At 42.2% G+C, this 15,454-nt stretch overlaps 1 protein-coding gene across 5 annotated transcripts in view; it reads left to right on the top strand.

Moving 5' to 3' along the window:
• Positions 1-1,929: 1,929 nt before the first annotated feature.
• PCDH17 (protocadherin 17) overlaps positions 1,930-15,454 on the top strand; it is a 98,618-nt gene continuing 85,093 nt past the window's right edge. For all 5 annotated transcript variants that reach the window (XR_008295759.1, XM_027064960.2, XM_027064963.2 and 2 more), the window contains exon 1: positions 1,930-5,975. Coding sequence is in view for 4 of the 5 variants with exons in the window: in XM_027064960.2 (XP_026920761.1) it covers positions 3,387-5,975 (2,589 nt within the window). In the remaining variant the exon portion in view is untranslated. The remainder of the gene's footprint in view (positions 5,976-15,454) is intronic.

Genomic DNA, 15,454 nt, shown 5'->3' on the forward strand with positions numbered 1-15,454 from the left:
TTCTTCCTCTGGGGAGACACGGCCTCTCTTTCACTGGGCTTTTGCTTTTCTTCTGAAACACTTTCATAATCAAGTGACTTTCCTTGCATGGGTGCCTGGGGACAGCTGATTTTTTCTCTGAGGATAAAGAAAGTTACATATTGATTGCTGTTGCTCCCCGTGTGTTTGCACCAGCTCCTGCAGAAGCGGGAGCGCGAGCGCCCTCGCATTCACACACACTCGCTTAAGTACACCTCACACACCCCAGAAACACGCATACACACACACACACACACACACACTTACACCACACACACACACACACACACACACACACTCACACCCCTCTGCACTTGCAATCAGAAGGATCCACACGCAGTCAGATCTGCACCTCTTGGCATAGGTGTGTGTTTGGTACCGGTGTGTGTGTGTGTGTGTGAGTGTGTGTACAGAAACCCATCAGGAAGACCGCAGCTACCTTATTCTGCAAGCACGCTGCGATTCCGGTTCCTGTGTACATGGAACAAAAAACAAAACAACAACAAAAAAATAAATAAATAAATAAATCGCTGTCAAACTTTTTTTCTTTTAATTCGCCTTTTCCTAAAGGAAGACGGTGGAAGAGCTTCTCTCAGTAGTTAAGGACTCGGGAGACCCGGCGGCGAGGCCCTGGGCGCCGCTGCCCAGACCGAGCGCTGGGCTCGGGTAGCCCAGCTGGTCTCCCATCTAACTGATCTAATCAATGACTCTGAAGCGCTGGGGCTCCTGGCTCCGCCCCCGCCTGTCTCTTCTCCGCCTTCTATTGGGCGTGGGCCGAGGAGGCAGGGCCTTGTTCCTCACGCTGATTGGCTGGCAGGGAATCAGTATCAATGTTTAAGCGGCGGCGTGAGGTGAATAGAGTCAGTCAGCAAGAGGCGCTGGGGAGAGAGCTGGGACTGCGAGCCCGGCGGATGCGGCAGCGGCGGAGGGCGGCTGGGGAGACGCTACTCCAACTGTTGAATTTTCACCTTTCATTTCCTCCGATGCCTTGCTTGCGGAAATGGATTTATTTGCTTTGAAACCCGCACGTCTTTCGCAGGCTATGAGCTGATCCTGACAGGCACCAGATTAAACGAGACCACCCGTGACAGAAAAGGAGGAAAAAAAAAAAAAAAAAAAAGAAAGCCCTCCACAACGGACTGCACAATTAACTATGCACACCGGTGCTGGACTTTGTGAATAGAGAACATTGAGAGGAAAACCGTGAACTATGATGCGGGGCTAAGCTGTGAACAGTCCCTGGAATCCTGATTTTTTTCTTCCCCCCCCCCCCCAAGACTCTGAAAGATTTGGGGGTTCCTCACGCCTAACCAAAAGGAAAGGTTTTTTGTTTTTTGGTTTTTTTTAAATAAATAAGTAAATACACCTAACAAAACAGACGTCTTGTTTTCCAGAGCCTCGGACCCCGGCAGAAAGAGGTAGAGTAAAAGTGCTGCTGGATTCAGCTACACCTTCTTCCTTCCCTCCCTCCCTTCTCTCTCGCTTTTTTTTTTTTTCTTTTCCTCCAAAACGTGGATCTGGCTTTTCTTTCCATAGAGTGAGTCAGAGAAAGCGGGAGGAAGAAGCCGCAACTAATGTCTGTGAAGGGAGGACCATGAGGCGAGAGTGAATACGATTCGTTCCAGTGCTTGTGACTCATCGGGCAGATCGCAACACCTGCATTTCTGGATGTGTCATTCCCGTGCGTCGAGGCGCCTCGAGAACCCGAGATGATGTGTAGACAGACCCGTGCCTAACATCCCCTCGGAGAGAGGGAGCTCTCGGGGGAGGCGGTGGGCGCCCCTGGCTGGACCGCCGCGGCCGCAGCGCCTCGCCCCCTCCCTGCCCTCCTCGAGCCGCCCAGAGAGACTGTGAGAGCGAGACTGCAGAACGCATCACGCCAAACCTTGATGTGGCTCTTTCATCCAGCCCACTCCTACTATTAAAAAAAAAAAAAATTGACGGGAAGAAAAAAAAAAAAACCAACAAAACCCGCACTTTATTCGCTTCGAATATCCACCACTTTTATTCCTCGCCAAGGTTTTCCTTTCTAGATGAAGAGGACTGGGAGGCAGGGCCATTGGAAGGAGATGCTGAATAGAAAGAAAAGAGAGGCACTTGACAGCCCAGCCCTGTGAATGCAGAGACTGTTTCCCTTCTAGCGAGAGAGACAGGGAGAGTGTGTGTGCGAGCCCTGGGAGGGTGGCTCCCCCTTCCTTTTTATTCCGCCTCCCCCTCCCCCTCCAGATCGGCACATCCAACCATGAGTTGCCTGTTGATTTCCTCTCGCCTGGGAAGAAAAGCAAACTGGAATTAAACTGCATCGAGACAAGTCCTCGCTCTCGGGGAGAGAATGGGATGGTAGCGGCGGCTCCTGGCTCGGCGTAGAGAAACCACAGAGTGTGTGTGTTCCACGAACAGAGGCGGAGATAGAGCTATATATCCGCCCCCCACCCCCCTCCCAACAGACTCACACCGCAAACGCCGATCAGGCTGTGGCTTTCCGGGGAGAGCCTTTTCCGAGGAAGAGAGGGAGGAGCGTGGTGGAGGGAGGAAACTACAAATCGGGACACTAGTTCTTTGCGCTGCATTTCCTCCCCTCCCTTTGGCTGCTCGGAAAGGAGAGAGAGAGAGAGAGAGAGAGAGAGAAAATACGCTTGGCTGGGAGATGCAGTCCGCCGCCGCCTCTGCCTCCGCCAGCAATGCAAGATTAGATCTCTAAATGCAGCAAAACACTGCCTGAAAACCCAACAGCCCGCGAAGCCAGCAGACATTTCACAGGGCTCCGGCGAAGCTTCAAAATCTATCTGACTCTGTCTCCGTGGCTCCGCGTCCCCACCAGTCTCATCACAGGAGACGAGAAACAAGTAAGGATTTCACTTTCCCATCTGCCTGAAGACACACCTCCCCGCTTCCTCCCCCACCCGAGGTGAAGAGTATTCCGGCGGCTGCCGCGGGAGTGGATTTGCAGCGCCCTAGCGGGAGCCAGCAAAACCTAGGGGTTCTCGACCACCCCTTCTAAACGCGATTTCCGTCTTATCGCCGGCCTCATCGCTCAACTTCGAGTGGCCCCAAGTCCCGGCGGAACAGACAAAGCCCCGGGCTCGCCCCCCAGCCGCAGGGAGCCGCCGCCTTGCTCCGCGCCCCTGCAGCTTGGCTGCGCCGCCGCTTCTCGCCCGGTGCGGATGCTGTAGATCAACAGGTTCGGGGAACTTGAACGGAATAAGGAGACCGCCCGGTGCCGCAGCCCCGGAGCAGGGGGAAGGAAGGACCCACAGACTTGTGGCTCGTGTCGCGCGCGCACGCCGCGCCGGAGCCCCAGGCTGGCGCGCACCCACTCGCTCGCCCCTCCAGTTCGGCTGCTCCTGCCCCCACCGCACCGGTCTGGGATGTACCTTTCCATCTGTTGCTGTTTCCTCCTGTGGGCCCCTGCCCTGACGCTCAAAAACCTCAACTACTCGGTGCCGGAGGAGCAAGGGGCCGGCACGGTGATCGGCAACATCGGCAAGGATGCTCGACTGCAGCCAGGGCTTCCGCCCGCAGAGCGCGGCGGCGGCGGCGGCGGCGGCGGCGGCGGCGGCGGGCGAAGCAAGTCGGGTAGCTACCGGGTGCTGGAGAACTCAGCGCCGCACCTGCTGGACGTGGACGCTGACAGCGGGCTCCTCTACACCAAGCAGCGCATCGACCGTGAGTCCCTGTGCCGCCACAATGCCAAGTGCCAGCTGTCCCTCGAGGTGTTCGCCAACGACAAGGAGATCTGCATGATCAAGGTGGAGATCCAGGACATCAACGACAATGCCCCCTCCTTCCCCTCGGACCAGATCGAGATGGACATCTCGGAGAACGCTGCCCCCGGCACCCGCTTCCCTCTCACCAGTGCACATGACCCCGACGCCGGCGAGAACGGGCTCCGCACCTATCTGCTCACGCGCGACGACCACGGGCTCTTCGCGCTGGACGTCAAGTCCCGCGGTGACGGTACCAAGTTCCCTGAGCTGGTAATCCAGAAGGCGCTGGACCGCGAGCAGCAGAACCACCACACGCTTGTGCTGACCGCCCTGGACGGCGGCGAGCCGCCGAGATCCGCCACCGTGCAAATCAACGTGAAGGTGATCGACTCTAACGACAACAGCCCGGTCTTCGAGGCGCCTTCCTACCTGGTGGAGCTGCCAGAGAATGCCCCGCTGGGCACCGTGGTCATTGATCTGAACGCCACCGACGCCGACGAGGGTCCCAATGGCGAAGTGCTCTACTCCTTCAGCAGCTATGTGCCTGACCGCGTGAGAGAGCTTTTCTCCATCGATCCTAAGACCGGCCTGATCCGTGTCAAGGGCAACCTGGACTATGAGGAGAATGGGATGCTGGAGATCGACGTGCAGGCCCGAGACTTGGGGCCCAACCCCATCCCAGCCCACTGCAAGGTCACAGTCAAGCTCATCGACCGCAACGACAACGCGCCGTCCATCGGTTTCGTCTCCGTGCGCCAGGGGGCGCTGAGCGAGGCCGCCCCGCCCGGCACCGTCATCGCCCTAGTGCGGGTCACTGACCGGGACTCGGGCAAGAACGGGCAGCTGCAGTGCAGGGTACTGGGCGGAGGCGGGACGGGCGGCGGCGGCGGCCTGGGCGGGCCCGGAGGTTCGGTGCCCTTCAAGCTTGAGGAGAACTACGACAACTTCTACACGGTGGTGACCGACCGCCCGCTGGACCGCGAGACACAGGACGAGTACAACGTGACAATCGTGGCGCGGGACGGGGGCTCGCCTCCACTCAACTCCACCAAGTCGTTTGCTGTCAAGATTCTGGACGAGAACGACAACCCTCCTCGTTTCACCAAGGGACTGTATGTGCTGCAGGTGCACGAAAACAACATCCCAGGAGAGTACCTGGGCTCAGTGCTCGCGCAGGACCCCGATCTGGGCCAAAACGGCACAGTGTCCTACTCCATCCTGCCCTCGCACATCGGCGACGTGTCCATCTACACCTATGTGTCTGTGAACCCCACCAACGGGGCCATCTACGCCCTGCGCTCTTTTAACTACGAGCAGACCAAGGCTTTTGAGTTCAAGGTGCTCGCCAAGGACTCGGGGGCGCCCGCGCACTTGGAGAGCAACGCAACGGTGAGGGTGACCGTGCTAGACGTGAACGACAACGCGCCGGTGATCGTGCTGCCCACGCTGCAGAACGACACCGCTGAGCTGCAGGTGCCGCGCAACGCCGGCCTGGGCTACCTGGTGAGCACCGTGCGCGCCCTTGACAGCGACTTCGGCGAGAGTGGGCGCCTCACCTACGAGATCGTAGATGGTAACGACGACCACCTGTTTGAAATCGATCCCTCCAGCGGCGAGATCCGCACGCTGCACCCCTTCTGGGAGGACGTGACGCCAGTGGTGGAGCTGGTAGTGAAGGTGACGGACCACGGGAAGCCCACCCTGTCCGCGGTGGCCAAGCTTATCATCCGCTCGGTGAGCGGCTCCTTGCCCGAAGGGGTTCCTCGGGTCAACGGCGAGCAGCACCACTGGGACATGTCGCTGCCGCTCATCGTGACTCTGAGCACTATCTCCATCATTCTCCTAGCGGCCATGATCACCATTGCTGTCAAGTGCAAGCGCGAGAACAAGGAGATTCGCACTTACAACTGCCGTATCGCCGAGTACAGCCACCCGCAGCTGGGCGGGGGCAAGGGCAAGAAGAAGAAGATCAACAAAAATGATATCATGCTGGTGCAGAGCGAGGTGGAAGAGAGGAACGCCATGAACGTCATGAACGTGGTGAGCAGCCCCTCCCTGGCCACCTCCCCTATGTACTTCGACTACCAGACCCGCCTGCCCCTCAGCTCGCCCCGGTCGGAGGTGATGTATCTCAAACCGGCCTCCAACAACCTGACTGTTCCTCAGGGGCACGCGGGCTGCCACACCAGCTTCACGGGACAAGGAACTAATGCAAGCGAGACCCCTGCCACTCGGATGTCCATAATTCAGGTAAGAGGCTGTTAGCATAACTCGGACTTGACTTTATTGCTGATTTTGGAGCTGTCCTGAAACCTTTGGAACAGGACAAGCCGCACTGCCAGCAGCAGTGAGGGGGAAATTTTTAAATGAAGATGCTTCCCGCTTTTGCCACTCCGTGCGCGACATACCCTATACATAGCCCCTCCCATGTTCATAGTCTAAAATCTCAAAGATGTGAATGTCTTACTTCGGTTGTATTTTAAAGATTATTTTTATAGGTTTAAAAATGTTAGCAGTGTTCAGGATTTAGAGTTTATTTTTTATTCGCTGCTCTACATTTCTCTCAGTAACAAAGGATTCCTAGAGTAAAAAAACCTGTTTTAGTTAAATTTGCTTTTGAATTCTATTTAAAAATCGGACACCAACAATGAGAGAAATGTACGCTCCAATATTCAGAAGTTAACTTCTTCAAGTACAAAATAGCAACCGCTCAGAATTCCAGAGCCTGAATCTGAGCTAAGTTTTCACTCCTCCCCCCTCCCCCAAAAGTCAGTTTTACATATTAAAAAGTGTTTTAAAGAACATGAGTCATACTTTTTTCTTCAGCGGAAATTGCAGCATAACGCCTTAGTGTGCTTTAAACTTTTAATATGCCAATTTTGCTCTGAAGCTCTTTCAGAAATTTGAGTTGAGGTAGGCTCTGGATCATGACCAGTAACTGTCGATGAAAAGTTTATAATTATTTTGTCCTGGAGTTTTCCCGATCTATTTCATTGAGAAAGCAACAGAGTATACCCACGAGTCACAGACTCATTTTACACGGTTGAAAACAGGAGGCAAAGTTGGCATTAAAGGCACTAGATGCACCAAAAATGCATGTAGTCTGCATACTGTGTATTTTCAGTATTTTTAAGTGATCTTTAATATATTTTAGATTGTACAATCCAAAGTTACTGATGTATTTTTTAAAAACCCTAAATGACGGACCCATCATAGATTCTAACAATAGCAGGTAACTGTACTTTGCCTAACTTCTTTTATCAACTATTAAGTTGTGTCACAGGAAAAACTTAATTCTTGCTTATTATAAATGCATGTTGCCACAAATTACTCTGGATTGGCACTACTTGAAATTCAAAATTGAGTTTAACTAAAAGTGACACTTTGGGAGGAAGATTAGTTTGGGGCAAATGAAGTTAATTTGTTCATAATTTTATGCTTTGAAAAGCAAATACCCTTTAATGACACTTGACTCAGTAATGTTTTTATTACTAAAATGAATAGTAAAATATCACAACCTTATCCTTTCTAACATGATAAGTGTGACAAATGCTAAAAGTTGGCAAAACATATTTTCTTATGATAGTTAATGTCCTTGTAAAGCAGACTCTTGTAATTGATGCTACTGAATACTAAAGTATTGATTGTAGTATTAAATCCCACTTTTTACAGTGTCTACTATATTACCATTTATTATGACTTTTGATGTCTATATAAGACTGAACGAAAAATATCCCCCTTGAAAAATATTGTGGTTTCTATGAAAGTCTCCCGTGACTGTGTAAAACTTATTTATGATAATCTCCTTAGGGAGGTATGTTAAAATATATATTCATACATCCTCTGCAATCATTTTATGTATACACACGTTATATACCTTTCTTATATTCTTATCATTGACAATTATAAAGTTATCACAGAGGGTTAATGCTTAATCTTCCATTCCAAGTGCTGGTAGTTGAATTCTTATTTAGGTTCCAGTAACAATGAAGTTGGTACAGTAGAATTATCAGCAAGCCTGATTCCTTGGTCAGATTAGTGAGAAATGAATTTGGATGGAAGTATCCAGAAGGTTTTGAAGAACAGGGTGCCTATACTGTATTTACACCATGCTGTTCTTTAAGATGTTCATTGCTTGAGGAATGGATGATGGTGATGATTCCTCCTAGCAGTAAAACTTAAGCCAAAGAAAATCTCATACATGCAGGGAAAGAGACAGATAATTTAAAAGTAAAACAAAGGGCACACTTCTTGCCATTCCCTTTTTATAGAATTTTAATCCATGCCATGAAAACACAGAAAAAGTTTCAGTTTTAAGTTCTTGACATTTTTTTCCAAGGTGACTCGATTTCCCATATTGTTTCCGCCCTAGAAATATCCTTGCTATAAACTGTTAAAACAGGCAGTCTCTCTTTCTCTTTTTTTTCTGCTGAGTTTTTACAGTCTTATAAAGAACGCTTTGTAAGTTCTTAATATGTTAACTTCCTCCTAAATATATCAGGCTTTCCTCAATGCCTATTATAGAGAACAGAGTAAATTAACTATAGTGACCCTCCTTTTTTTCTTTCTTTTTAAACTAGTGCACTGCAAACACTTTGTGCTGAAGTGACATGCTTAAATTGAAGTGTTCAGGTATCCATAATCTTGTTTCAGAGTGTATTTATTAGTGTGTGCATTTAACACAGCCTGCTAAGGAAGCACACTGCTAATCTCACACGTATTTCTGAAGGTAATATTTTAATCCACAGAGTGCACTTGGACGAACAGCTGCTAGGTCTCGTTTACCTTTACTTCCCAGCAATTTTGTGCTGTTTAGAAGGCACGCCGGGTATTTTCATTGATGGAATGAAAGTATTTTGTAATTGTTTTGCAATACACTGGTAAAGATGGGCCTTACGAAATTTAAAAATTTCAAGATGTAAAAGACTCATATTACAGCTTAAATTAAGATTCATTTAAGTATCGAATGATATTGTGTGAGTCTCAGGGTCTAAAATTTTAAGGATGAGATCTGTAGGTTCTTGAGCATGAGAGTATTTTTATTAAAAATGAATGCAAAACAATCCAGTAAGCTGGTTACACATGTAACCATATGTAGAAACAGTGGTTTGTGAAAAGGGGTTTTATTTCAGGTTTTCTCCAAGTTTTTCAGGTGAAGTAAAGTCAGCCTATGAAGTTTTAAATAACAGACTAGAGATTAAAATAGCCTCAATAATGTGAATCATAATACAACATTCTTGTAATGAAATATTTTACTCATTTTAAAGCTATAACACAGATTTCGAAAAATAGCACAGATTTTGTGGGAGGTAAGGCAAATAGATTGTTATACAAATTTATAAATGTGCTTTTCATAGGAGTTATTTCCATGTGAATTATTTCATATGTTAATATGAAAATCTAAAATCAAGTAGAGATCATTGCTAATTGTCACGAGTAACTACATATGGAGGCTTATCAAGAATTATTTGTTCAGTCTCAGGGTAACTTCTCAACAGGTGTTTTCAAAGAAGGCCTGGCTGAGAAGAGACTGGGGATTTCTTCACTATTGGGAGAATTTCCAGTTTTGTTTGAACATCTGTGTTTTCGGATTTTTCTATGGCACTACTGAAAGCATTTCAATATGATCTCAAAGAAAATATATTGAGCCAGCAGAATAAGATCTCCTAAAATGCATTTTAAAAAATAATACATTCTACATTCTCACGTGGTGTTTTACAGTTCAATTTCAAAAGATTCACATTAGGATTGACCTTAGGCTCTTTGTGCTAGAAAGAGAAAATCCTTTTGATATATATGCATGGCCTTTTCAATAAAAAGGAATTAAACACATGGTGAATATAGTCAATCCAAATATATAAAAATGAGATTGCAGCATCCAGGACGAAAGTAGCAAAGCATAGACAATAAACTCGGTATTTTAGAATGAAAAGGTGAAAGAAAAAGTATATCTTTACTAGAAGCATTATCCGTTGTCTGCCTTTAGTCCCACTTCTCTAATACAAGAGATTCTTGACTATAGGAACTCCAATGAGCTCCCAAGACCATGATCCTAAAATTTCATATTCTAGTATGTCAGGGATTTCAATAACAAACATGAAAAGTGTGAGCAATTTCTTTCTTCATTTAAAATTCTGAGGATATTTGTCCACAGTGTTGTTCTAAGAGGACACAGTTTGATTAGTTACATGCATTCATTTCCATAAACATTATATACATCTCTATTTATAAGGGTAATGGTGGGCTGGATAGGAAGGGGATGTCTCTTTCCTACTGCATGTCTCCAAGAGTATCTTGTCCACTTGTCTTTCTTTTTGTAATTTATAGATAATAGCTTTAAATTTCTACTTTAAATTAACATGAGTACACAATCATAAAACATTTTTTCTATGCTACCATATATTAAAATAGTATAAAGTACAAAAATAATTGATTAAGAAAATCAGCCATCAAGGTGATTTGAGTTTCTTTGCAGAAGAGTTTAGAATTCAAATTATTTTTATCATTTTTAATATATTGTTAGTTTTCATGTAAGTTTTGTGTGCACCCATGAAAATCTCAGCTCCATTGTAAATTTGAGTACATTTCTTTATTTTATAATAAATGAAAACACAAAAGTTTTTTAACTATATGAGCTAGGAACCTGATAATCTTAGTTTTACTATTGGTTGATATAACTACTCATGGGTAATAACTTCTTCATCCATTAGTTTTTAGTTTTCAATAAAATTTCCAAAATTCCAGCCAGGTAAAATACTTCATCATTTTTACACTGAGATGATTATTCATCAGTCTTTTTAAAATGTAGGAGTAAGATAATTGAGTGTATGAGTGAGTTTATAATTTTACTTAAGTTCTGTGAGTGAGTTTTATAATTTCAATAAATATTATCATATTCAAGCCTACATGGAAGATTTTGGAATTTTATTCTTGGCATCTTAATATTATTTAAGGCTGTGTGTGATCATGCAAGTTATCAGAGCATAAAAGAGTATGTCCTAAAATTCCAATCTCAATTGCTTGATCATATTTTTTAGTCACACACAAAAAAATTTCCAGTTTTTAAAACATTGTCACCTATGACTACACTGTTCAAGCCACATAAAAAAATTAAAATAAATAAATGCAAAGGTAATTTCTAGAAACTTTTCTTAATAAAGTTGAAGTTATACATTATTCGCTTTTTACAGTGCATATAGATGTATATATGTGGTTAAAATAAATTGGTTACCCTTTAAATAATCTCAAATATCTCTCCTAAGGGACTTAAGAAATATACATATTTTAAAATAAAAAAAAACTTTGAAAATCTCCAGATAATTATTTAATACTATTTACAAATATAATATTTATATTTTCTTATGTTTCACTACCACTGTCAGGTTTCAAGTTTTTTACTTATTAAGCAGCACTTAGTTAGTGCTGCTTATGTAATACAATGCAATAGAAATATATCTATAAAAATAAAAGGTATAAATTAGGAAACTATTTTATGTTAAGAGTAATAAAGGTTTACATGTACTTATTACAGTGAAGGTTGGCTCTGGCTATATTTATGAAAATGTGAACAATAAAACTTCTTGGCAAAATTTATGTGTATCCATGTATATATGTCTTTATATTTCCTAGATAATATATATAAATACTCAAGCACAAATATTAGCCCATTTTATATATTTTTTTAATTCAAAGGCAGCTCTCCTCTTTTTAAGGATGAGCACAAACCTTTATTTTTTCTTTGAAAATATATGTAAACTTGATTGTACCGTTTTCAAACTTAAACATTTTGAAGTTCATTAGAGCCAGGCATTCTAGAACAGAGGAGAAGTTGAGGAACTACTGGTCTTCCATGGACAATAGGTTGGAGTTTATGTAGATTAAGAGAAAAAAAATTCATCTAGGTTCTGAGTCTTCCAGGAGGATAGTGGGATGGCTGGAGGCATTGTGAGAATATACACCTTGAGCTCTGATAATGAAACAACCACAGGAGGAAGATGAAGCCACTTAAATGGGTTCATGCCAGTTAGGAAGTAAAACTTAACTCCCTTATGTTGAGGTGTCTTGCAATACACTCAATAATGGGTAAATTCTTACAAATGCACCTGCTAATTATGATATTAGTCATTGCTCCAGAATGTATTCCCCTCAGTGATACTTCTGTTTAATAAATCCCACAGGGCATTATCTTAAAGTCATATTTTAGCAAAGTCATTAGGGAAGGTTTTAGTTATTTATTTTTTTGTACCGAATTCCTTTAACCAATGACTGCATACTTGTTAGAGAATGGCGTGAAGTTCATTTTACCCATCAATTTGAAGACACTGTGACTTCTGCCACCCACCTACAAAACACTTTCAAAGTTCGTCAGACCTACACTAATCTATTGTCAACCTATTTTAGTAAAGGAGACGTTGACAAGAATTTCCTTCAGTGGCACACGGTATTTTACAGTTAGTCATAGCTTTCACCACTTGCTTTGACAGTGATATATTGCTATCCTTTGGTCTCCTGAAATAAATTATCTATAATAAAGAAGTCCTTAATGACATCAACTTTCCCTGCTGTGACTAAGCAGAAGTTTGCTTGTGCTTCCTTGCTACTGCAGAAGTACAAGTTCAATATTTTTAAGGTAAAGGGAAAAAAAGGACAAAAATACAGATGCAAAACTGTGACTGTGTGGGTGGCCTCTTTCACTTGTATGCACAAAGTTCTTCCAGTGATAGACTGTAAAATTGGTTTCAGATAGTGTTTGAGAGAATCTATTGATATACATGTGATACACTTCTATCTGTTCTGGTCCTACTGACATTCTGATTACTAGTATTTGTCGGCCTTCCCCTGGATCTATTCCAGGCAGTTTTATTGTAGTGAAATGGCTCTTACAGTTCATTGAACATCTAGCATAACTGTGCTGAATATGATTGGCGCGTTTGCATATATTTATTCAAAAAATAAGGCAGTTAAACAGCATAATTATGGGAAAATGAATCATAACAATAAAAGACCATTTAAGTTAACAAGCTTTGTGATCAAAGGATAAATACAGGTTGGATAAATGAGACTTTAGATGTAACTAATCTACATAAATAGACTTTGGTTTGATTAGAGGAATAGAATATATTAAAATAATTTAATGGTATTAAAATGCATTTTAAGCCATTTTTGAAATATTTAAACACTTGTGTTCTTTTCTTTATGTTTCTGTTCAATAATATAGTCAAAAACCATAGTTATGTTAGATGCAAAATGAGCAAGATGCAGATAAAAGTCATCATGTAAGCCTGTATGAACAATATTTAATATTTTTTAAACATGTAATGTTTCTGATTGATTTTTAATTAGTGGAACACATTAAAGGGACTATATAAAGGACAATTTCTTATTTACTCTCTTTATCAGCTAAAAGCAGCCTTTGTAGAATTTGATAGTGAGAGCATTAAAACTCTATTTAAAGTTTTCAAAGCTATGCCTTCATGTTTTGTAAATATATACTGTTTTTAAGAGACATTGGTTACATGTTTGTAAATTATATTAATACATACTGTAGATAATGAGTTTATAGTCAGAAAAGTTCATATATATATATATATATATATATTACATAACAGATTAAACTTACAATGTGACTTTTTAAAAAGTTTTTATTTATTTATTTTGAGAGAGAGAGAGAGAGAGAGAACGAGTGGGGGAGGGGTAGAAAGAGAGGGAGAGAGAGAGAATCTCAAGCAGGCCCTGTGCTGTCAGCATGGAGCCCAATGCAGTGTTCAGTATCATGAACCCAACCATAAGATCGTGACCTGAGCCAAAGTCAAGAGTCAGATGCTTAACCAACTGAGCCACCCAAGTATCCTTAAATAAGTTCTTTCTAACAAGTATGGTTCTTTAGATATATTTTCTTCAGAAAGATATATTCTTTCTTCTTGGTGATGACTTAAAAAATGTGATTTACACATAAGTCATCAATTGGTATACCTCTTTCCAGTATTTCTTCCTGAATCTTTAATAATCATTGCTGAGGAATGATTAGATTACAATTATACCTAGACTTTCCATGCCCTCACATTCAATAAAACCCAAGTTGAAATGTACACATATTTCCTAAATGCCAATGGCTTACTTTTATAAAGCAGAAATGCAACAGGTATTTTATTGTAGGCAGAAATGGTCACAGTGGTTTAAATGTCTTTCTTATTTCTATAGCCCAATTTTACACTATCAATGTCTTAGATAAATTCTTAAATATTTATTTGCAGTATGAACACTTGCATCAGTTTTGAAATGATAGTTTTTGCCCTCAAGATATGTTACTTTTCAATTCACCGACCCCAGTATAAATGCCTTGCTTAAAGCTGTTTATTTTATTTTTCACACAGCGTATTTTATCAGAGTATACTGAGATTGTTTTGTGATTGAACATTCAATAGATTTTTTTGCTATTTCACCAGAGCAATTCCATATGCAAAACTGATACTTATACAAGAAATTCACCTGTGATTACCATGCGAAGCATTATGTTACCAGAGTGTAAAGTGGCCAGCATGTGCTTTTTGCCAATATCTCCATTTCAGTAGATGAGATCACGATAAGGAAATAGAATGTTTGAGACATAACATACTTAAAATCTCAGCAAAATTTACTAAGAAAAAAACATTTTTTCTTTTAGTATTTGGAGAAAAAAGGGAGTTAGCTCCAAAAGGGAATATTTTCCAGCTCAAGCCTGATTATTACTTAATGATACAACTTTATAGAAATATTTGTTGTAGAAACTTTCCAAACAACCTTAAAAATAATTTGATTTCCATGGTTCCTCAGCAAAATCCAGGATATTGTCTAAATATTGGTGAATTCTATTGTGGTGTCTTCTTGGGGCACAAAGTCTTGCTTTCTATTTCACTTTTGCAGTTTTGCATCTATTTTAAAGTAGTTTATCCCAAATCAACTTATTGCATTAAGAAGGTGAATAAGAGGATCTACAAGTCATGAAAAATAAACAAGAAATCAATCATTTATCTTTATTATCATTAAAATAGAATTAAAGTTTACATAGAATTTATATAATTTCTATGAAATCTATAATTTATATAATTTCAAGGCAAGATACTTGATTGCTTTATTTTTATTATTATTTTAAGCTTTGTGTGACCTGCTGTCACATTAATGAATTTGTGTTTTGTTTTAAGCCAATGCCTAATCTCTTATTTTAATCTTAGTTGATTTAATAAGAATTTTCTGATTAAGAAAGTTTGGCGATACATTTGACAGTTGACTCTTCCTTGGCACGGTATGCCTGGTTTGCAATTAAAAAAAAAACACAATGATAATATGTTGGTACTAATGCATGAATTGTAGAGTAAGAAGATTATCGAGTGTGTGTGTGTGTGTGTGTGTGTGTGTGTGTGTGTGCGTGTGTGCCTGTGTGTATGAAAAATAGCATTTTAATACAACACATAGATTGAAATAAAAAGTCTATAACTTTGCAGTTTTAGTATTGGCAGATGCATTGATAATTGTAATTATTAGCTACGTTTCCAGATCCTGACCTTCTAGGAAAGCTAGTATTTATCTCTAGATGGTAATAAGACAGGAAATAAGTGAACTATCCTATTAAATCCCAGTCGGAGGAATTTGTAAGGGTTATTGGCAAAAGCCTATTCTACAGTGTGGCCCTGATCAGATGTGCCAGTAACAACAAATGAGGCTATATGCCTAAGTGGAGAGAAACTAAAAGA

The sequence above is a fragment of the Acinonyx jubatus genome, chromosome A1 (assembly GCF_027475565.1).
Source record: "Acinonyx jubatus isolate Ajub_Pintada_27869175 chromosome A1, VMU_Ajub_asm_v1.0, whole genome shotgun sequence".
NCBI lineage: Eukaryota > Metazoa > Chordata > Mammalia > Carnivora > Felidae > Acinonyx > Acinonyx jubatus.